The following is a 25,399-nucleotide window of genomic DNA, read 5'->3' as shown; positions in this document are numbered from 1 at the left end:
AAATATCAGCAATATCGGTTCAGATTTAGATATAGCTCCCATATATAGCTTTCGCCCGATTTACACTCATTTGCCCACAGAGGCCAATTTTTAACTCCGATTTAGTTGAAATTTTGCACAGGGAGTAGAAGTAGCATTGTCGCTATGCGTGCCAAATTTGGTTGACATCGGATCAGAGTTAGATATAGCTCCCATATATATGTTTTTCTGATTTCGACAAAAATGGTCAAAATACCAACATTTTCCTTGTTAAATCGCCACTGCTTAGTCGAAAAATTGTAAAAATTACTCTAATTTTCCTAAACTTCTAATACATATATATCGTGCGATAAATCATAAATAAACTTTTGCGAAGTTTCCTTAAAATTGCTTCAGATTTAAATGTTTCCCATATTTTTTTTACCCTAGTGCATTAGCCAACTTAAATTTTGAGTCTATAGATTTTGTAAAAGTCTATCAAATTCTGTCCAGGTCAAGTGATATTTAAATGTATGTATTTGGGACAAACCTTTATATATAGCCCCCAGCACATTTGGTATCGAAAATTTAGATCTACAAAGTGGTGCAGGGTATAATATAGTCGGCCCCGCCCGACTTTAGACTTTCCTTACTTGTTTTTCTAACATTATGGTCCGTCCCTGTCATTAACCAATTTAAATTTTGAGACTAGAGATTTTGTAAAAGTTTAAACAAATTTGTCCAAGTCGCTTCATATTTAAATATTTCTATATGGGAATATAAACCTTTATATAGCTCCCAACAAATTTGAAGGTGTTATAATGGCGTCAACAATTTTGGTATTGGGTGATGGGTATAATATAGTCGGCCCCGGCCGACTTTAGACTTTCCTTGTTATACCCTTCACCATAGCATGGGGGTATATTAACTTTGTCATTCCGTTTGTAACATATCGAAATATTGCTCTAAGACCCCATAAAGTATGTATATTCTGGGTCGTGGTGAAATTCTGAGTCGATCTGAGCATGTCCGTCCGTCCGTCTGTTGAAATCACGCTAACTTCCGAACGAAACAAGCTATCGACTTGAAACTTGGCACAAGTAGTTGTTATTGATGTAGGTCGGATGGTATTGCAAATGGGCCATATCGGTCCACTTTTACGTATAGCCCCCATATAAACGGACCCCCAAATTTGGCTTGCAGACCCTCTAACAGAAGCAAATTTCATCCGATCCGGCTGAAATTTGGTACACGGTATTGGTATATGTTCTCTAATGACCATGCAAAAATTGGTCCACATCGGTCCATAATTATATATAGCCCCCATACAAACCGATCCCCCGATGTGGCTTGCGGAGCCTCTAAGAAACGAAAATTCCATCCGATCCGGCTGAAATTTGGTACATGGTGTTAGTATATGGTCTCTAACGACCATGCAAAAATTGGTCCACATCGGTCCATAATTATATAGCCCCCATATAAACCGATCCCCCGATTTGGCTTGCGGAGCCTCTAATAGAAGCAAATTTCATCCGATCCGGCTGAAATTTGGTACATATTATTGGTATATGTTCTCTAATGACCATGCAAAAATTGGTCCACATCGGTCCATAATTATATATAGCCCCCATACAAACCGATCCCCCGATGTGGCTTGCGGAGCCTCTAAGAAACGAAAATTTCATCCGATCCGGCTGAAATTTGGTACATGGTGTTAGTATATGGTCTCTAACAAACATGCAAAAATTGGTCCACATCGGTCCATAATTATATAGCCCCCATATAAACCGATCCCCCGATTTGGCTTGCGGAGCCTCTAATAGAAGCAAATTTCATCCGATCCGGCTGAAATTTGGTACATGGTATTGGTATATGTTCTCTAATGACCATGCAAAAATTGGTCCACATCGGTCCATAATTATATATAGCCCCCATATAAACCGATCCCCCGATTTGGCTTGCAGAGCCTCTAAGAAACGAAAATTTCATCCGATCCGGCTGAAATTTGGTACATGGTGTTGGTATATGTTCTCTAATGACCATGCAAAAATTAGTCCATATCGGTCCATAATTATATATAGCCCCCATATAAATCGATTCCCAGGTTTGTCCTCCGGAGCCTCTTGGAGGTTGAAATTTGCAACGTGATTGAAATTTGCAACGTGATGTTAGTATAAGGCCGCTAATATCCATGCCAAAATTGGTCCATATCGGTCTATTGTTATATATAGCCGAACCCCAATCACATAAAAATTGATCCATATCGGTTCATATTCATGGAGCCAAAAATAATCTACCAAAATTTTATTTTTATGGAAAACATTGTCAAAATGTATTTCTATAGAACATTTTGTCAAAATTTTATTTCTATAGAAAATTTTGTCAAAATTTTATTTCTATAGAAAATTTTGTCAAAATTTTATTTTTATAGAAAATTTTGTAAAAATTTTATTTCTATAGAAAATTTTGTCAAAATTTTATTTCTATAGAAAATTTTGTCAAAATGTTATTTCTATAGAAAATTTTGTCAAAATTTTATTTCTATAGAAAATTATGTCAAAATTTTATTTCTATAGAAAATTTTGTCAAAATTTTATTTCTATAGAAAATTGTGTCAAAATTTTATTTCTATAAAAATTTTTTTCCAAATTTTACTTCTATAGAAAATGTTGTCAAAATTTTATTTTGTCAAAATTTTATTTTTATAGAAACTTTAAACTTAATTATATACGTATTTAATCGGCCTTTTTTAGTTTAATATATACTACACTGAAAAAAAAGCATGCCCGGTTCCAAGGATTTTGTCTTTACTTTAAAAATTTTGGTATTGATTCCGAACCAAAGAAGCGGAGAATACAAGTAAGGATACGTTTAAGACAGAATTCTCTTTTAAATTTGGGTTTTATGTACTTGCTTCTAGGCAGCAAATTTTAATTTTTCGCTTTTTCAGCTTTTTTTCTTCATATACTATCAAAGACCTTTAAAAACGAGTTAACGACAACTTTATTTTCCAAATTAAGACTTGACTTCCAGTAGAAATTATGCTATTTTTCAAGTAAAAAACGTCGTTAAAATAAAGTGTTGAAAAACATGTCCTATATTTGAACGATTTTTTGCTTTGTAGTCAAGATGCAAAATAACAACAAATTTAAAGACAATTTCATTAAATTTAAAGATTTTTTCTGAATTATTAAAGTTAAGTTGACCTTAGCCCAAACATATTTTCTTTCATGTTATGATACCCATTTTTAAGTCAAATCACTTAATTATAAGGACAATACGACTTCATTGAAAAGATTATCGACTTTTGGACAAGGAAAAACTTTATATTAGAGAAATGCGTCTTCTACACTAAGCAAAATTTGCATTCGTATTTTAAAGACATGAAATCTTTGGACTCACGACAATATTTTTTTCAGTGTACGTATGGACTACCTTGTAATTTAGAAGACGGTGTTAGGAAGTTTTAAGATAGCTTGCCATCGGCAAGTGTTACCGCAACCCAAGTAATTCGATTGTGGATGACAGTCTTCAGTAGAAGTTTCTACGCAATCCATGGTGGAGGGTACATAAGCTTCGGTCTGGCCGAACTTACGGCCGTATATACTTGTTGTTAATTAAAAATTTTAAAATTTCAATTATTCACTTAATTGGCTTAATGATTCTAGTTTAATTAAAATGTTAATTGTATCAATTGATTTTTTAATTGAAAAAATATTTTGTGGATATTTTTTTCTCTGTATGTAGACAAGATTATCGAAGGAATAATGTAAATTCGAAGTTTTTAAGTTTTTTGTATATCAGGGATACATTTTTTACAAAGTTTCTTTTTTAATACACAGGACATTTAGATGGTCGACAATGGGTTTCACTGATCTGGAAGAATTGACTGTACCAGGTTTAAGTGTTGTAAATATAATGGGTACAGAGGCTTCTAAATATTTGATTACTGGGAAAGTAATAAAAAATCAAGCGAAGGTAAATATGAGCTATTCGAATGTACCCAATCAAGAATTCAAAGTTATTTTTATCGTCTTCCCTTTCCAGACAATATTGAATATTTACAAAATCGTTTCCGAATCTTTACGTCTTCAAAATATACAAACTTTAGCTGTAGACTCTTTAATGGTCCATTGCATTACATTCCAGAAGCAAAATCTAATTGTGACATGCTCTGGCAAACAAAGCTATTGTCGATCTTATCTTCAAGCCGAAAATGGTTATTTTGAAATGTTCAAAGAACGTACAGCCAAGGAATTTTTATTTGATCATTTAAATGCCAATTCAAGATTTGTAATGGCATCACAGCAGAATAAAATTATGATATTTCCAGATCATCAGTTGGATTCCTATGGAAGTTTTACATCGGATCTTACAAGTATTACGCAACTTGTGGGACACATTGGATTGACAGGAGAGGATTTTGTATTGGTGATATCTAAAACGCCCTATAGATTTCTAATACGTGTCATTGAAATTGAATTGGGAAAAGGATTTAGAAAGACCAGGGCCACGGAAGGTGAGTTCAATAAATCCAATATAAGTGAATATTTAAAACAGTTTTGATTTCAGATTCCGACACACAGAAAAAATTTTTGGTAGCTTTAGCTGAACAGTTCCGAAGCTATCTTCCCGAACGTCCAAAAAACTTTTTTGAACAGTTATTTAGTCCCCCCACCCGTAAAAAGACTTCACCAAATATATTTACAAGAATGAGAGATATGTTTGAACCTCCTAAATCTGAAGAGGAAGAAGCCAGAGAGAGATTCATTTCTTTATTTCATCGCATGGTAGATGTGATAGATCCCAATACGGATGATAAATCTAGTACAAATATTTTCAATAGGATGATAGATGTGATACAACCACCGCAAGAAGAAGAACCTGCACCCGAAAATCCCTTTGAAGGTATGATACGGCAGTTTGGGGACATACTAAGACCAAATACAAAACGTGAAGTCAGTCTCAACTCGCCGGTGGTCATAAATAATGGACAAGTTGGTCAAATAAGAATGATCGATAAGTCCTTGAAGAGTCCTACGGAAATCTTGGAAAAGGTCTCCGAATTAAGGCAGAGATTTTCGGCAGGCGGACAAAGAGAAAAACGTTCTCACTATAGGCCTTCATCTTCTGATACGAAAACAGGAAATTTAAAAAATCATTTGAAGGCCAGAAAGATAAAAGTGAAAAATCTGATATTTTCTGGAGATATTATAAAAGGTGAAAAGAGAAAATACCTCAATATTCTTTATTTATGACATTTTTTTTGTTACAGGATTTTCTTCAAATCGCTCCTCAAGCCGTCTTCTGATTACGAACAAAATAAAAACTCAACTTTTAAATGCCAAAGAATTGGTTTTACCGCAATCATATAATCGCAGCATTCGCCAATTTATACCAGATCTTTATTATGGTCTTACACCATCCATGGAATCTAAACACTTGAATGTGGCTTCTATTAATGGTGTACCTTGGTCCAGCTTTTATGAAGCAGTATTTTTGAAAAATCGTGATGTAGTTGTAAATGGTAGTTTGCATTTCCAATCGGATTTGCATATTGACCATTTAACAGTTGAATTTCTTAATCAGCTTGCCGTCGATAACCTCTTTAATTTACGTCAACCTCAAGTGGTGAATTCAAAATTGTTAATTTCAAGATTTTTCGTTAAGGACCTGAAAGCGGATACAGTGAATGGCCTAAAATTCGAAGACGATATTGTTTTCAGTGGAAGGGATGCATATGTTGAAAGTAAGTACTGATTTACATGACTTTACGGGGTTATCTAAGGGGAAATGAACAACATTTGCATTTTAAGGGCGCTGATGCATAGATTGATGATATGGGCCAGGAATCTGGCGCCATCCTCTTTAATGTGTTTTAGCACTCTTGTAGGCGGTTATTTGGGACAATACTTGTTGGGATCTTTGAGAACTTTTTGCCTCGGTGCTCGGTATAGTATGGAGTTTGACAAGATACCTGCAGACGATAGGGCGGTGTCCGGAGTTTGCAGATGTTATCTTTTCGTTTAGAGTTTGATGGATTACAAATCATAATCCACATTCGCTTGGGTCCGAGATCGATGTCTTCCACTGGCTTGTAACACTTTTCTCGCTTGTATTTGATTACAAGTTGGTTAAGTTTTACTTATTAAGCGTCTATTTCCAGTTCGAAAAAAGCGAAATGCATTTCTGTTATTTTTTCAGGACACGCCAAGACATGCCTTGTGATGTGAAGCGAAAGTCCACTTCGGGGTTTCATCTTGAATTTATGGGTTCAGAAGTCAGAAGTAACTGTTTAGGTACCTGGAGATGTCAGATAGTAGCTAAGTCCTACCAGCCAATGTGTTTCTACTTCCAACTTTCTTAGAACCATTTTCGCGTGTTTAACAAAGAGGAACAGACTGTCAAACGTAATGCCAAGAATCTTAGGATGGCAAAAGATTAAGATTGCAGTTGACAAAGAAGTCCCCAAGTACTGTGAGGTAGTCATTAATCCTTCGCATAGGTTGTGTTTCTCGTCAACTTATTGGGCTATGGATCTGTTACTCTGCGCCCAGATCAAGAACGAATAGGATGGGATGTTCCCTGAGTGCAAATTTGAGGACTACTCTGCTATCACATCAAAGAGTAAAATTATGTTGGATTATCATTGGGGTCATATTCATCTCTAGTATGAACGTAAGTGGGAATTCTTCTTAATGACAAACAGGATATACATTCGTCATATCTAGGGCGATCGAAACCGGAGGATAGAAACCGGTGAACCGGGTTTTCTTCTTACACCGAAAACGCGGTGGACCGGTAGAACCGGTGTTTTCAATGCCTCAACAATCGGCTTTCGGTTTTTATATTTTCATTGTAGAATTGCCAAATTAATACCAAACTTAAGCAAATACATCTGGATATTTTAATAAACTGCAATAAAAACGCTTCTACACCCATAGAAAAATTATTACCATACGGGCTCAAATCGATACCGTACGTTATTGATAGTTAGCCAACCCCGTATGGTACAATATCAATACCGAACGGTACAGGCGGTACGCAAAGCATGAAAGTACCATATGGTATTATGAAAATACCAAAATGGTATTAAACATAATACCTAAGCGGTATTAATATTTATACCATTAAGTTATTGACGTATAAACAGTGTGGTATTACCAAATAATACCAAAACGGTATTGGGTTTAATACAAACCGGTATTTATTGTTATAATACATATTAGTTCAATAAAACACACGTAACAATGCCTTTTCCTTTAATACATTTATAAAATACATAGTACATACACTTCACCACTTTTTTCATGCAAAACTATTCTTTGAATTTTATGTCCCATCACTGGCTCTGCATGCCTCAAGCTGTCTGTTGTGAGATTTGTATGTCTCTTACGTATCTAATGAGAGAATGGTTCCGAATTAGTAAAGATTAATAATACTAAAACATTTTATACTTACGAATACTTCGCTATATCCACAAATTTAGTTTTTCAGTCATCATGTTTTCCAAGAAATATTGCAATTAACGCGTCTATTTACTTTATGTGAACAAACTAAACTACTAAGGCGACAACTTAGTTTTTAGCAACGGCGACATATCATATGCTACGGGTATGTGATAGTTAATACCACAATAATACCGGATGTAAATGATTTGATAGAAAGTGGTATCAAAATTAGAGGGTAACGTGAACCAATCAATTAATACCAAATGGTAATGGCCACGTACCGCCTTTTTCTACCAGTGTAAATATATACTGTAGTTTTCGCTTATAGTCCACACCAATAGTTGCACAATTTTTTTGGACTATAAGTGAAATTCGACAGTTAAGCAAATTCATTTATATGCCACTTTGGTATATAAAAAAGTGTTTTCACACATTTCCAGGAATAGGACGATAAACAGAAAATAAGAAAAAGACAATTTATTTTGTGTACTCATAAAGCACTTTTGTTAATGTAGTTTGAGGTAAAAAAGATGGGATTTCCCTGTTTTCTTAATATGTACCAATACTGCCAATCTAGCGCATTTTTGATGATGTTGCCACAATTTAATATTATTGTGGACTATATCTTAAATATTTTATTATACCCTCCATAGGATGGGGGTATATTAGCTTTGTCATTCCGTTTGTAACACATCGAAATATTGCTCTAAGACCCCATAAAGTATATATATTCTGGGTCGTGGTGAAATTCTGAGTCGATTTGAGCATGTCCGTCCGTCCGCCCGTCTGTTGAAATCACGCTAACTTCCGAACGAAACAAGCTATCGAATTGAAACTTGGCACAAGTAGTTGCTATTGATGTAGGTCGGATGGTATTGCAAATGGGCCATATCGGACCCCCAAATTTGTCTTGCGATTACTTTAAGAGAAGCAAATTTCATCCCATCTGGCTGAAATTTGGTATATGGTGTTAGTATATGGTCTCTAGCAACCATGCAAAAATTGGTCCACATCGGTCCACTTTTACATATAGCCCCCATATAAACGGACCCCCAAATTTGGCTTGCGATTGCTCTAGGAGAAGCAAGTTTCATCCGATCAGGTTGGAATTTGTTACATGGTGTTAGTATATGGTCTCTAATGACCATGCAAAAATTGGTCCACATCGGTCCATAATTATATATAGCCCCCATATAAACCGATCACCAGATTTGACCTCCGCAGCCTCTTGGAAGATCAAAATTAATCTGATTCAGGTGAAATTTGGTACGTGGTGTTAATATATGGCCTCAAACACCCATGCAAAAATTGGTCGAAATCGGTCAATAATTATATATAGGCCCCATATAAACCGATCCCCAGATTGGCCCTCCGGAGCCGCTTGGAAGAGCAAAATTCATCCCAATTTAGAAAACGATGTTAAGAAGTTTTAATATGCCACAACCCAAGTAATTCGATTGTGGATGACAGTCTTTCGTATAAGTTTCTACGCAATCCATGGTGGAGGGTACATAAGATTCGGCCTGGCCGAACTTACGGCCGTATATACTTGTATCGATTTCTTTTGATCAGCACAATAACAAACGGAATATATGCAAAATCGGCCTATATGTGAAATGGATTATTCAGCAAACTGTATGTGTGAGATGTGTCCAACTTTTAATAAATTATCGAATCATTTTTTTCGTTGATTTGTTGTGCCAATAAAATAAATGTTTCCTTTCAAAATTACGTGCTTTTAAGAAAACCGGTTGAACCGGTTATGTCTGTTATTTGGTTAAAAAATACCGTCCACCGGTTTTGGAAAAAAGTCCGGGTTTTTAAAACTGATAAAACCCGACTTTCAAAAACCCCGTTTTTTATCACTCTATCCCTATAACAAGGGCTTTATAAAGTTTCACTTGCCTGCTATTTTTTGGACTAAACCTGCTCTGATCAACTATGAGTCACATATTCCTCCAGTGATGAAGAGTTTGAGCGATTCTACACATTTTACGAAAATTTAGATTTTCTCGACACAACTTTCAAAATTCCCAAAACGGCGATTGTGTTAAAAATTTTGTTCGTTTTTTTTTCAAAATATCTCGGTCATTTGATAAAATAAAACAAGTATATACGGCCGTAAGTTCGGCCAGGCCGAATCTTATGTACCCTCCACCATGGATTGCGTAGGAACTTCTACTAAAGGCTGTCATCCACAATCGAATTACTTGGGTTGCGATAACACTTGCCGACGGCAAGGTATCGTAAAACTTTTTAACACTGTCTTCTAAATTGTAAGTTAGCCCATACGGGGTATATATTAAACAAAAAAAGGCCGATTAGTATATAATCTAGTTTGACAAAATTTTCTATAGAAATAAAATTTTGACAAAATTTTCTATAGAAATGAAACCTTGACAAAATTTTCTATAGACATAAAAAAAATTTTTCTATAGAAATAAAAATTTGACAAAATTTTCTATAGAAATAAAAACTTGACAAAATTTTCTATAGAAATAAAATGTTGACAAAATTTTCTATGGAAGTAAAATGTTGACAAAATTTTCTATAGCAATACAATTTTGACAAAAAATTTCTATAGAAATAAAATGTTGACAAAATATTGTATAGAAATAAAATTTTGACAAAATTTTGTATAGAAATAAAATGTTGACAAAATTTTCTACAGAAATAAATTTTTTACAAAATTTTCTATAGAAACAAAATTTTGACAAACATTTCTATAGAAATAAACTTTTGACAAAACTTTCTATAGAAATGAAATTTTAACAAAACTTTCTATAGTAATAAAATTTGACAAAATTTTCTATGGAAATAAAGTTTAGGTAGATTACAAAATTTTCTATAGAAATAAAATTTTGACAAAATTTTCTATGGAAATAAAGTTTGACAAACATTTGTATAGAAATAAACTTTTGACAAAACTTTCTATAGAAATGAAATTTTGACAAAACTTTCTATAGTAATAAAATTTGACAAAATTTTCTATGGAAATAAAGTTTTGGTAGATTATTTTTGGCGATATGGACCAATTTTTGTGTAATAAGTCATCGGCTATATATAACTAAAGACCGATATGGACCAATTTTTACATGGCTGTTAGAGGCCATATATTGACAAAATGTACCAAATTTCAACCGTATCGGATGACTTTTGCTCCTCCAAGAGGTTCCGGACGTCAAATCTGGGGACGGTTTATATGGGAACTATATATAATTATGGACCGATATGGACCAATTTTTGCATGGTTGTTAGAGACCATATACTAACACCATGTACCAAATTTCAACTGGATCGGATGAATTTTGCTCTTCCAAGAGGCTCCGGAGTTCAAATCTGGGGATCGGTTTATATGGGAACTATATATAATTATGGACCGATATGGACCAATTTTTGCATGGTTATGAGAGGCCGTAAACTAACATCAGGTACCAAATTTCAACTGGATCGGATGAATTTTGCTCTTCCAAGAGGCTCCGGAGTTCAAATCTGGGGATCGGTTTATATGGGGGCTATATATAATTATGGACCGGTATGGACCAATTTTTGCATGGTTGTTAAAATCCGTATACTAAGACCACGTTCTAAATTTCAACCGGATCGGATGAATTTTGCCCCTCCAAAAGTGTCCGGAGGTCAAATCTGGGGATCGGTTTATATGGGGGCTATATATAATTATGGACCGATATGGACCAATTTTTGCATGGTTGTTAGAGACCATATACTAACACCATGTACCAAATTTCAACTGGATCGGATGAATTTTGCTCTTCCAAGAGGCTCCGGAGTTCAAATCTGGGGATCGGTTTATATGGGAACTATATATAATTATGGACCGATATGGACCAATTTTTGCATGGTTATGAGAGGCCGTAAACTAACATCAGGTACCAAATTTCAACTGGATCGGATGAATTTTGCTCTTCCAAGAGGCTCCGGAGTTCAAATCTGGGGATCGGTTTATATGGGGGCTATATATAATTATGGACCGGTATGGACCAATTTTTGCATGGTTGTTAAAATCCGTATACTAAGACCACGTTCTAAATTTCAACCGGATCGGATGAATTTTGCCCCTCCAAAAGTGTCCGGAGGTCAAATCTGGGGATCGGTTTATATGGGGGCTATATATAATTATGGACCGATATGGACCAATTTTTGCATGGTTGTTAGAGACCGTATACTAAGACCACGTACCAAATTTCAACCGGATCGGATGAATTTTGCTGCTCCGGGAGGCTCCCCAAGCCAAATTTGGGGATCGGTTTATATGGGGGCTATACGTAAACGTGGTCCGATATGGCCCATTTTCAATACCATCCGACCTACATCAATAACAACTACTTGTGCCAAGTTTCAAGTCGATAGCTTGTTTCGTTCGGAAGTTAGCGTGATTTCCACAGACGGACGGACAGACGGACGGACGGACGGACATGCTTAGATCGACTCAGAATTTCACCACGACCCAGAATATATATACTTTATGGGGTCTTAGAGCAATATTTCGATGTGTTACAAACGGAATGACAACGTTAATATACCCCCATCCTATGGTGGAGGGTATAAAAATTGCACAAATAAATTGCACTAACCACAAATATTTGATCAAAAACTTCAATGTTTATACCCTCCAACATAGGATGGGGTATATTAACTTTGTCATTCCGTTTGTAACACATAGAAATATTGTTCTAAGACCCCATAAAGTATATATGTATATTCTGGGTCGTGGTGAAATTCTGAGTCGATCTAAGCATGTCCGTCCGTCTGTCCGTCTGTCCGGCTGTCCGTCCGTCTTTTGAAATCACGCCAACTTCCGAACGAAACAAGCTATCGACTTGAAACTTGGCATAAGTAGTTGTTATTGATGTAGGTCAGATGGTATTGCAAATGGGCCTTATTGGACCACTTTTAACATACGTATAGTCCCCATATAAACCGATCCCCAGATTTGACCTCCGGAGCCTCTTGGAGGAGCAAAATTAATCCGATCCGGTTAAAACTTGGTACGTGGTTTTAGTATATGGTCCCTAACAACCATGCAAAAATGGGTCCATATCGGTCCATAATTATATATAGTCCCCATATAAACCGGTCCCCAGATTTGACCTCCGGAGCCTCTTGGAGGAGCAAAATTAATCCGATCCGGTTAAAACTTGGTACGTGGTTTTAGTATATGGTCTCTAACAACCATGCAAAAATGGGTCCATATCGGTCCATAATTATATATAGTCCCCATATAAACCGATCCGCAGATTTGACCACCGGAGCCTCTTAGAGGAGCAAAATTAATCCGATCCGGTTATGATCGGTTTATGATGGTATCTAACTATTAAAAGAATAGATTCGCGCAGTGATATCGAATAATAGTTTTTATTTCAAAGGCACCAGAACAAAGGATAAAGAAAAATTTATTTTATACAATATACATATTATCAAAAGCATACTTCGATATATACACAATAATAAATATTTAAAACCAAAGTATAATATGCTGCACAGTGCATATCAACACCCCTTCTCAATGTGAGGCATAATATACGCTATTTATAGTAAAGTTGATAATGTAAAGTTTAATTCGAAATTCCAATTAAATTTCTAAATTTACAAATCTTAGTTTTCTGCAATGGTTTGGTAAATATATCAGCTAACATATTTTCAGTTGAACAATACTCATATCGTATTCTGTTAGATTTAAATAAATCGCGTACAAAGTAGTATTTAACATCAATATGTTTGCTTCTTGGATTAATCTTTTCTTCTTGGATAATCTTGAGACAGCTTTGATTGTCTTCAAATAATACAGGAGTCTTTACGGTAATTCCAAGTTCGGATAACAGTTGAAGTATCCACAACATTTCTTGAGATGCCTCGGCTAATGCCACCAATTCGGCCTCAGTTGAGGATAGAGTCACGTTTTCTTGTTTTCGACTGGCATAACTGATTGTAGCTTCGCCCAGTTTAAAAATAAAACCGCTTGTAGATTTCCTGTCTTTAACATCTCCAGCCCAATCAGCATCTGCGTATCCTTTCAGATCTAATGAAGTCATGGAGCCAACACATAACTTTGTGCCGATAGTCCCTTTAAGGTATCTGAAAATTCGTTTGACTTCAGTCCAATCTCGTTGATTTGGATTGCTAACCTTTCTAGACAATATTGAGACAGCGGCAGATAAGTCTGGACGCGTATTGTTAGAGAGATATAGCAAAGAACCATTCGCTTTTCGATAAAGATGATTATCAACTAACAATTTTTCTTCAACGACATCCTTCAAATACCCGGGATCGAGAGGAATTGTTGACGGTTTTGCACCCGATAGTTTGAATTCATTCAAGATCTTATTTATATATTCTTCTTGAGATAGGTAAAACATTCCATTATCGTTGCGGTGAACTTCTATACCCAAATATAACTTCAAGTCACCCATTTCGGTAATTTCAAAATTCTTTTTGAGAGTTTTGTTAACGTTCTTTATAGATTCATTTTTAACACTGGCTATTATTATGTCATCAACATAAATTAGTACATAGACAATGGAATCATTCTCTCCTTTGACATAAAGACATGGATCGGCTTTCCCCCTTCTGAATCCCGCATTAATTAAAATATCATTAATGTGAAGATTCCAACAGCGAGCCGATTGTTTGAGTCCATAAATACTCTTCTTCAATTTGCAGACAAAATGTTCTTTTCCCGGCTCTACAAATCCTTCTGGTTGTCGAATGTAAATATCGGTATCTATCTCGCCATTTAAAAATGCCGTCTTTACGTCAATGTGCTTCACAATCATCTTTTTGAAGCTTGCAACTGCAAGTAGTGTTTTAAAAGTAGCTTGTTTCACAACCGGGGCAAAAACTTCATCATAGTCTTCACCATATTTCTGTGAAAATCCTTTCGCTACTAGTCTAGCTTTGTATCGTTTGCCTCCGTTTACAGTTTTCTTAATTTTGAAGACCCATTTGGTGCCAATCAGCCTACAATCTCTAGGCATTTCTACAAGTTCCCATGTCTGGTTTTCATGCATTGATTTCATTTCATCACGCATCGCCTCCAACCATTTATCATTATCGGGTCTTGTAATTGCTTGTTTATAAGATACCGGATCTTCAGCAAAACTCACTTTATATCCATATTTTTGTGGAGGTACTCCTATGTTGCTTCTTGACGATTTTCTTGTACTGACAACTTGGCTTGATCCAGTATTACCTTGAATATCGTTCTCGGAAAAACTTGAATCACTTGATGAAAATGATGAATTCAATTCTATTGCGGATTCAAACCCGTTAAATTCTTCTGAATATTCCGTCTCTATATCATCTTCAACATTTTCGCGACTTGTGGTGTCAGATTCATGATTCTCTGTAGAAAATTCAAATAATGCGTTATCAACTAACCTGTTAATTTCATTTGCATTTGGTACATTTTCAGATATTTTTGGCTCTATGAATTCTACATCCCTGCTGATAATTATTGCATTGGTATTTACATTAAGAAGCCTGAAAACTTTCGATTCTTCGCTGTAGCCAACTAAATTACATTTCACGGCGACATTACCCAACTTCCTTCTCTTTTGTTTATTAATATGTGCATAGGCTGTTGAACCAAATATTCGAATATGACTTACATCTGGTACTTTGCTAAACCATAGCTCATAAGGTGTAGTTTTGGTAGAGGAAGATGGTAGTCTATTTTGGATATAATTCGCTGTATTGACAGCTTCTGCCCAGAATTTATTATCAATATTAGCTTCATTTAACATACAACGGGCCATTTCCATTAAACTCCGGTTTTTCCTTTCTGCTACCCCATTTTGCTCCGGTGTATATGGAGCAGTAAGTTGGTGTTTAATACCCTTAGATTTCATAAATTGTTCCATCTTCTTATTACAAAATTCGCCACCTCGGTCAGTTCTAAGAGCTTTCAATCGTTTTCCAAGTTGGGTTTCCGTCATCTCGATAAATTCTTTTATCTTTTCGTAGGCCATATCTTTTGATTTCAAAAAATATATGTGGCAATAACGGCTATAGTCGTCAATTAAAGTTAAAAAGTAACGATTTCCTGATGGGGTTGTATTTTGCATAGGACCACACAAATCGGCGTGTACCAGTTCTAAGCAACACTTTGCTCTTGTTTCAGATACTTTTGGAAATGATTTTCTTGTTAATTTGGATTTTAAACATACCTCACATTCTGATGAACAAGAACATTTCTTGATATTCATTCCTGCAATCAATCCTTCTTTGTGACTCTTACTGATAGCTTGAACGTTTCTGTGTCCCATACGGCGATGCCAAATGTGGACGCATTCCAGTTGGTTCCGACATACTTTATTTCCCTTTTGGCTTTGATTGAGTACATATAAATTTCTCATCAAGTTTGCTGTAGCGTGAACTTTACCATTCATCGAAATTGAACATGTACTTGAAGTGAAAAGAACTTCGAAACCTTCACTTGTCAATTTTCGTACAGACAACAGGCTTCCATCCAGTTCCGGAACAAATAACACATTGGTGACACGGATTTCTTTGTTTTTACATACCAAAATACATTCGCCGATTCCACTAGATTTCAGCTCAGTACCATCCGCCAAATAAATTGAGTCATTCTTACCCTTTTCCAGCTTGTTGAAGAAACTTTCGTCACAACACATATGACATGTTGCAGCGGAATTTATAAACCAATCACATTTTGATTTTTCTGTATTTGCCACAAAGCAAAGGTTTTGATTATTATCATTTATTGCAATGTTTGCATGATTTTCTTTCGGTTTTCTTTTATTACAATCCTTTTTCAAATGTCCGGGCTTGCCGCATGAAAAACATTTGGGTTTGAATTTCTTTTGAATCTTGAATGCGGCATCATTTGCTTGCTCTTCACCAGACTTGCGTTTGAATTCCAGAATTAGTTTTTCTTTAACAAAATCGACGGTCAATTCATTCTCTTGGCGCATTTCCAGAGAAGATATCAACGAATTGTAGTCCTCTGGTAAACTTCCTAGCAAGAATGCCACAGCTTTGTATTCCCCAATTTCCTCACCTAAATCATTCAATTTATCCACAATATTTAAGAATTCTGTTATGTGTTCCTCCATTGTTTGACCACGATTCATTCTCTTTGTTGAAAGTTGACGAAGTAAACTAACTTTATTTGTAAGACTTGCCTTCTCATGATGGGTTTTTAGGGTAATCCAATATTCCCTAGCTGTCTTGAGCTTCTTGATATGAATCTTTTGAGATTCCTCTATAGCCAAACCTATTGTAGCTCTTGCCTTTCCATCGCGAAGATGCCATTTTGCTTCCGGCGTAGTTGGTGGTTCTTGAACAATGATGTCCCAAAGTTCACGTTCCAGCAATAATAGCTCCATATTGAATTTCCAATTATGATAATTGGAATTCGAAAGTTTTGGAAATTGTACGCTTGGATTATTCATTATTACGACCAGCCAATGGTAAACGATTTAATTTAACGCGTATTCAAAAACTATAACGATTTAAATATCCCGATATTTCACGTACGCAGGCCCATAACCTATTAAAAGAATAGATTCGCGCAGTGATATCGAATAATAGTTTTTATTTCAAAGGCACCAGAACAAAGGATAAAGAAAAATTTATTTTATACAATATACATATTATCAAAAGCATACTTCGATATATACACAATAATAAATATTTAAAACCAAAGTATAATATGCTGCACAGTGCATATCAACACTAACAACCATGCAAAAATGGGGCCATATCAGTCCATAATTATATATAGTCCCCATATAAACCGATCCCCGGATTTGACCTCCGGAGCCTCTTGGAGGAGCAAATTTCATCCGATCCGGTTGAAATTTGGTACGTGGTGTCCGTATATGGTCTTTAACAACCATGCCAAACTTGGTTCATATCGGTCCATAATCATATATAGCCCCCATATAAACCGATCCCCATATTTGGTTCTGGAGCCACTTGGAGGAGCAAATTTCATCCGATTCAATTGAAATTTGGTACATTGTGCTAGTATATGGCCGCTAACAACCATGCCTAACTAGATCCATATCGGTCTATAGTTATATAAAGCCCTCAGATATACCGATCCCCAATCACTCAAAAATTGGTCCATATCGGTTCGTAACTGAATATAGCCCCCATATAAAGCGACCCCCATATTTCACAATATTTGGCACGAGTGGCAATCGTGAACACAAATCGTCACAAACCTTGTACATAAATGGCGAACAGGGCACTTCTACCTTCTTGGCCATAAAATCTATATTTTTCTCTTTCTTTTATCTATTTCTTTAAGCTCCTGTAACAATGCATCATTTAAGTATATCTGGAGATTTGATAGTTGCCGACAAGAAGATAGAACGTTTCTCACCAAATCCCGATGAAATGGAATTTAAGCAGTTCTACACCAATAAGGTTGTCATAAATGGAACTTTGGTGCTTAACAATGTGAAGCGTGATAGAGAAAATCATACAACAATTGAAATAGATGGAAATGAATTCAGAGAGCAGGATATTAAGGAAAAATATTTGCTAAAATCCCAAGACCAGGTAATTAATTCTTAATAAAGGGTGATTTTTAGCTATTATCTTTGTGGTAACACTGGTTTAATCAGTTAACGCACGTAGCCATTTTTAATTGAATATTTTTTAATACTCAATTAAGACTTTAATTGGAAAAATTTTTGTGAATTTTTTTTCTGTAATAGGGATCATTTCGGGATCGATAAAATCCCAGGATTCGGGATTTCAAAATATAGAATCCCCGGATACCGGGATTTTTTGTCGGGTTTCTTTAAATATTTTAAGTAATTACTAAAGACAATACACCTAAGGAAGATGGGAAATTGGCTACTGAGCACATCAAACCATTTACGGTATTAGTTCCATACTTTTCTTTTATCGAATCAAACGCGTATACGACAAGTATTGATATAACATTAAAATACAAATAAAAAGAAATTAAGTGCAGGAAATAAATTTCCATAAAGGGGAAAATGTAATATTTTTGTTGTTGCCTAAAATTTAACATTGTTTTATTAAGAAAATTAAGTTTTTCATTTAAAAAATAAAAACGAAAAACAAATAAAAAAATTACAAACATGTATGGAACTAACACCGTCAATGGAACATTTGGTGTGACGCATGCCAATTTCCCATCTTCCTTAGGTGTATTGCCTTTGGTAATAACAACCTACAAAAAATTATCGTACATTAAACCAATTTAGTTTAATTTAATTTTATTAAAAAAAAAAACAACATAACATAAGAATAAATTAAAAAGCAATTTCAAATTGCTATCATACTTAACGAATACTTAGTCCAACTCAACATCATGAAGAAAGCAAAATAATTTAAAAATCAATTTCATATCACTATCTATCTTGCCCAGCAAAACATTTTAAGGATTCTTAAAAATATCAAGGCATCCAAAAATTTATCAGCTAAACGCGATCTTGTCATATTTTCGACGTACCTTTTATCATTGCATTTTATTTTATGTGGCACGAATTCCATTTCGCATGAACTTATTATTCAAAGGAAGACCTTATCGTTTACTTCGATTTTTGATGAGATTGTGCTGTTTATAGTCTACCTCATGTATAATGAATTCTTACTCAAGGTGTACCACAAATTTTAAAATTAAATGATAAATTAACTCAATTTGTCGGGTATGAAATCTAAGGGCCGTTTGCACTGAATTAAGACGCCAATTTGTTAATACACAATCCCAAAAAGCCACAAATTTTCGGGACGTGATTTATACCGGGTGATAGCCTTATAGCCAACACACAACAAATACGCGAATCTCTGTCGTAGGGCTTATCTGACCATGTAAGGTCCGCTTAAGTCTCCATTCAGATTACATTGCTTTCAATTCTCAAGATTTGTAATCGATAAAATAAACAAGTATATACGGCCGTAAGTTCGGCTCGGGCGAAACTTCTACTAAAGACTGTCATCCACAATAGAATTACTTGGGTTGCGGTAACACTTGCAGTCTTCTAAATTTAAGTTAGTCCCTACAGGGTATATATTAAACAAAAAAGGCCGATTAAATACGTATATAATTCAGTTTGACAAAATTTTCTATAGAAAAAAAATTTGAAAAAAATTTCTATAGAAATAAACTTTTGACAAAATTTTCTATAGAAATAAAATTTTGACAAAATTTTCTATAGAAATAAAATTTTGACAAAATTTTCTATAGAAATAAAATTTTGACAAATTTTTCTATAGAAATAAACTTTTGATGAAATTTTCTATGGAAATAAAATTTTGACAATATTTTCTATAGAAATAAAATTTTGGCAAAATTTTCTATAAATAAATAAAATTTTGTCAAAATTTTCTATAGAAATAAATTTTTGACAAAATTTTCTATAGAAATAAAATTTTGAAAAAATTTTCTATAGAAATAAAATTTTGCAAAAATTTTCTATAGAAATAAAATGTTGATAAAATGTTCTATAGAAATAAAATTTTGACAAAATTTTCTATAGAAATAAACTTTTGATGAAATTTTCTATAGAAATAAACTTTTGACGAAGTTTTCTATAGAAATAAAATTTTGACGAAGTTTTCTATGGAAATAAAATTTTCGTTTTGTTTGTTATTGTTGGTTTCTCTTCAATCATTATTGTTGTTTTTGATCTCAGCTTAAAACCATGCATTGACTAAACTACAAGTGTAGCTTAACCAACAGAGGAAAAGTATGCTTGTCAAATTTATTTGGGCAAAGCCCTATGGACTGCAAGATGGTTGGATGTACAGCTGTTTCGGAATTACCACATTCCTCATCAGCATCCTCTACTTGCAGCAAAACTATCAACCAATTATCAGAATAAATTCGAGTAATTCACTAGACCCAAAGTGAGCTACACTTGAACCTCCCAAAAAAAGTTTGATAGTCGGCTACTGCCTAAACAATTTTGCAAACATATCTCTTTTCCTTTGTCAAACTCAAATCATCGATTTGAATGTAGTTCTGACAAAATTTGCTATAGAAATAACATTTTGACAAAATGTTCTATAGACAAAAAATTTTGACAAAATTTCCTATAGAAATAAAATTTTGACAAAATTTTCTATAGAAATAAAATATTGACAAATTTCTCTATAGAAATAAAACTTTGACACAATTTTCTATAGAAATAAAATTTTGACAAAATTTTGTATAGAAATAAAATTTTGACAAAATTTACTATAGAAATAAAATCTTGACAAAATTTTGTATACAAATAAAATTTTGGTAGATTATTTTTGGGGATATGGATCAATTTATGTGTGATTGGAGGTCGATTTATCTGAGGGCTATATATAACTACAGACCGATATTGACCTAGTTTGGCATGGTTGTTAGCGGCCATATACTAGCACAATGTGCTAAATTTCAACTGTGAATCGAGTGAAATGTACTCCTCCAAGAAGCTCCAAAACCAAATCTAGGGATCGGTTTATATGGGGGCTACATATAAATATAGACCAAGTTTGGTATGGTTGTTAAAGACCATTTATTAACACCACGTACCAAATTTTAACCGGATCGGATGAATTCTGCTTCCCTTTGAGGCTCCGCAAGCCAAATCTGGGGGTCGGTTTATATGGCGCTATACGTAAAAGTGGTCCAATATGGCCGATTTGCAATACCATCCGATCTACATCAATAACAACTACTTATGCCAAGTTTCAAGTCGATAGCTTGTTTCGTTCGGAAGTTAGCGTGATTTCAACAGACGGACGGACGGACGGACCTGCTTAGATTGACTCAGAATTTCACCACGACCCAGAATATATATACTTTATGGGGTCTTAGAGCAATATTTCGATGTGTTACAAACGGAATGACAAATTTGATATACCCCCCATCCTATGGTGGAGGGTATAAAAAACAGATAAGTTGATTATCGATTACAAAAATTGAATGCTTTGATGATCATGTTGTCAAATATAAACTGTGGTGTGGTCAATATTTAAGAATTTTATGGAAAATATAAGGGATAGATATTTTATCTATAGTATATCTAAGACGCCATAAATTATATATTATAGCTTGTTTTCGTTTCCAATATTTGTTTACGATTTTCTGTTTTTTTCTAGCATTTTGAGTTTCCGGTGATAATCGATAATGGTAAAATAACAGCTCCTAGTTTGGAAACGTTATTGCTAAATGATCATCCGACTGATGAGCATATGTTAACCGACAGAGTAAATAGCACAAAACCCTTACTTATAGTATTTATGAAATCCCATGTAGCTGGTGATATTATATGTAGGGATTATAAATCAAAAATAGCCGAAATTCAAGAAAATATAATAAGACCTGGAGATGAAGCGATGATAACAGGCAAAAAACGATTTGAAGCTCCTTTGGCAATTGATAATTTGCAAACAACCAAATTAAACAATATCGTAGTAAATGATCTGATTTTTAAGCCAGAATTGAATGCACCCATAACATTTAATAATTCGAAAAGATTTGAGAAAATTATTGTAAAAAATCCCTGTTTTGTGGAAAATGGAGTGGAAGCTATGTTTCTGAATAATTTGCCCCTGGAAGATCTCTTAAACTATGACTATCACATGGATTATATCAATGTGCCACATCCACTTTTGGCTTCTAATGTGGTCTTTCATAAGATCAATGGCATACCATTTGATGAATTTTTTACCAAACTAAATATACGAGATGATCAATTGATATTACGCAAAGATCTAATAGTAGAGGGTAATGTTCTTTTTACCGAACCCTTGGATTTACAGTATATCAACGATATCAAATGGAATGAATATATCGATAGTTTGGCTCACAAGAATGAAGATATGGTTATCGATGGAAATATTTGTTTTTATGGAGATTTAACTATTACCACGGAATTGCAAGCCAATGAGGTTAATAATTACAATTTACAAAATATTTTAGATAATATTTTGCTAAAGAGTAAACCTCAAATGATAATTGGTCAATATACATTCGATAATTTGAAAGCCACAAACCTGGATGTGCTATCGATAAACGATAGGACATTGGAAGATTTTGTGGATGTAACAAAGAATTATACGGAATTTCCAGGAGACTTGCTGGGGCCCAAGATCATAGTAAAGGGGAATGTAAAGGGTAATTTAAATAAGGAAATTGAGTTTACAACCTTACTGTCCGATGTTGAAAATCTAACGAAAATGCCTGGGCGAAATCTAAAAGTTTTACATAATGCTACATGGTTTAGTAGTAACTCTCGAGAGGTCAATACCCAGCAGGAACTTTTAAAATATCTATATAAATATGCTGTAAAATCCCAAGGCAATCAAACGATAACAGGCAATGTAAAACTATATCAACCGATTATTAAGGCCATGAACACACGTTTACAATTTCCACCTAATATCGATTTAGAATTTATTGCCGATGATGCTGTTAAGAAAAATCAAACTTCTGCGGAGTATATAAAAGGCCATAAGGAATTTTTACATTCCATATTTGTAGATGAAATGGAAAGTGCGAATGATATAAAAACACAAACTATAAATAATATCGATATTTTACGTTTGAATGCTTCATTATATCGATTATCTTCAAAATCTCCCATACAAGGACCCTTAAGATTTCAAAATCCCTTAAATATAGGTCATTTATCTTTGAAAGGTTTAGTTAATGGTTTGAATAGCACGCAAATATATCAAATACAAAATAATTCCCTGCTGCCACCAGTGATAGTGAATCAGCTGTTTGTCGATAACAATGTTCAAGTGAAGAGTATCAATCATATGGATATGGAATTTTTCCTTGATAATCGTGTTACATTACGAGGGCCCGCCTTGGAAGTTTTTGGTTTTCTTACTTTTGAAAATGTCATCATAGAGAATACGGCTCTTGTTCAGACAATTAATAATTTACATATCGATAATATGGTTTTCAAGCATAGCACACAACTGCAAACAATAATGGGCCACAAAACAGCTGTAGGCTCATTGGAGCTATATGGCCCCTCACATGTTATGAAACTCAATGATAAAGACCTCATGGACACTTATCGTAATTCTCTATTCATCAATCGTAATTATCAATTCGATAATTTACAAATCGAAAAGGCTACATTCGAGAGGGGAATAACTGTTTTGGCATCCAACAAGATGCAGCAACAAAGATCTTTCGATACAAACGAGGAAGGTGAGCAAAAAGCAAATGCAGAGGATTTCAAAAAATATTTGAAAAATATTAACAATGACCTTTCTACAAATATTGGAAATATTTTCTATATGGATTATGATTATGAAACATCGATAAAATGGCAAAAATCCAATAGTAGTTTTAGGGTAGATAAAATTTCTTTGAACGAAATAACTCGAGTATCATGGTGTGAGAAAAAATATCTAAAAATATCCCATTCAATGGATAGACGTGAAATTTTTCTCGAGAACGTAACCTCAAACCGTTTATCGGCCTTTGTCGATAAAGTTGCCGTTAAAGCGGAAAATTTCTGTAAACTCAATCAGCGTAAGGTACGCTCCAAAGTTAGCATAAGCTCTACAAAGCTATTAAAAGTTTTTGGTATGAAACGTTTTGTTGAAACCATCTATGTGGTTTCTGTAAGAGGGCAACAATTTGTTATACTCCATGCTTTGGATTTGCCCTCTTTGAAACGTAATGAAGTTCGTATCTTCCGTATCGATCATAGAAATAATTCCATAGTAGATTGGCAAGGTTTGACACTAAATATTGGAGACTATCTAAAAGTTTTTCAAACCCATTCCCTTACAACTCTCATTACCAATGGCCTTATTCATAATCGCCCCAGACTTACCATCTATCATTTCGAAGAACCTATGCAAAAATTTAAAATTCTTCAAATAATCGAAGGTTTTTATGATATTATCGATATGGTATCATTGCATGAAAATACCTATGATCAATTGATAATAAGCTGTAGCAAATGTCAAAAGATATATATTTATGATTATGGCCACAATCGTACAAATCAATCTTCTAATTATCAAATATTTCAAATATTATCGTTCAAATTTAATATCGATAAATTGTTTACATTTTCGATTAAAAGCGATAATTATCTAATGGTAATATCAGAAAATGATACCTCATATTTCCAACTATTCAAATATGCTTATATTCGTGGTTGGATTCCCCTAAACTTTGGTTATTATCCACAACTTCGTATGTCTATACCACTTATCGAAACTTGGGATGGTAATAAAAATCTAATATTATCGAATGAAAACGATAACATAGGTTTAATGATACTTTGTAATTTAGATCAATGTCATTTAGTTAATGCTGTTATACAAAAATGATAATGTTTTATATGTTTATATTGGTTTTGTAAATAAAAAATGTATATATTTTATTTTAATTTTTTATTTTAAGTTTATTTAGATTTCAAAAATATTGTGTACATTTACAAGTGGTTTATTTAAAAAATTATTTAAGATATTCTATGTTTTTTTGTAAATTACTTGGTCACTATGTTTAACCTCAAAATCTCAAAAAGTCGAAAACTGTATTATTTATTAATTTATGGCAGATTCTGTAAATATTAATTACCATAAAATTCTTCAACGATAAAAAGAGATGTATAGATGCTTTTCCAATGTAATGTTTGTTTCGAAAAGGACTTCCAGATTCCAATTTATAATTATTGTTATATTATTTAATAATAAACTATTTTATGGTGTTTTTAATTTGAAAATAAAATTGTAATAATAATATTTTTCTTTATTTTTTAATGTTAGAATTTAAAGTGATGTTGAGGAAACATAATCCTCCCTCAAATGGTACGGATTCTGAAATTAAATTTGAAATTTGTAACATAAGATTTTAAACTTATTAGAATATTTTTGTTTTGGACGAATATTGATCGAAATGGATCATTCTAATAAGTCTATGGGGGGGCTATATCATCAACCTAAAAACTAATATTAATTATATGTTCAATATAAAATCATATAAAAACAAATAACAGGTTGGCTGATAAGTC

General features: G+C 33.9%; 1 protein-coding gene across 1 annotated transcript in view; it reads left to right on the top strand.

The window, feature by feature from the left end:
• fs(1)M3 (female sterile (1) M3) overlaps nucleotides 1–25,130 on the top strand; it is a 28,100-nt gene extending 2,970 nt beyond the window's left edge. The window contains exons 4-9 of the mRNA XM_075296356.1: nucleotides 3,801–3,936; nucleotides 4,006–4,477; nucleotides 4,531–5,178; nucleotides 5,234–5,707; nucleotides 17,707–17,960; nucleotides 21,510–25,130. Coding sequence (XP_075152471.1) covers nucleotides 3,801–3,936; nucleotides 4,006–4,477; nucleotides 4,531–5,178; nucleotides 5,234–5,707; nucleotides 17,707–17,960; nucleotides 21,510–24,716 — 5,191 coding nt within the window. The 3' untranslated portion in view covers nucleotides 24,717–25,130. The remainder of the gene's footprint in view (nucleotides 1–3,800; nucleotides 3,937–4,005; nucleotides 4,478–4,530; nucleotides 5,179–5,233; nucleotides 5,708–17,706; nucleotides 17,961–21,509) is intronic.
• Nucleotides 25,131–25,399: the final 269 nt, after the last annotated feature.

Source organism: Haematobia irritans, chromosome 2 (assembly GCF_050003625.1).
Source record: "Haematobia irritans isolate KBUSLIRL chromosome 2, ASM5000362v1, whole genome shotgun sequence".
Classification (NCBI taxonomy): domain Eukaryota; kingdom Metazoa; phylum Arthropoda; class Insecta; order Diptera; family Muscidae; genus Haematobia; species Haematobia irritans.
This window is presented reverse-complemented; position numbering and strand designations above follow the sequence as displayed.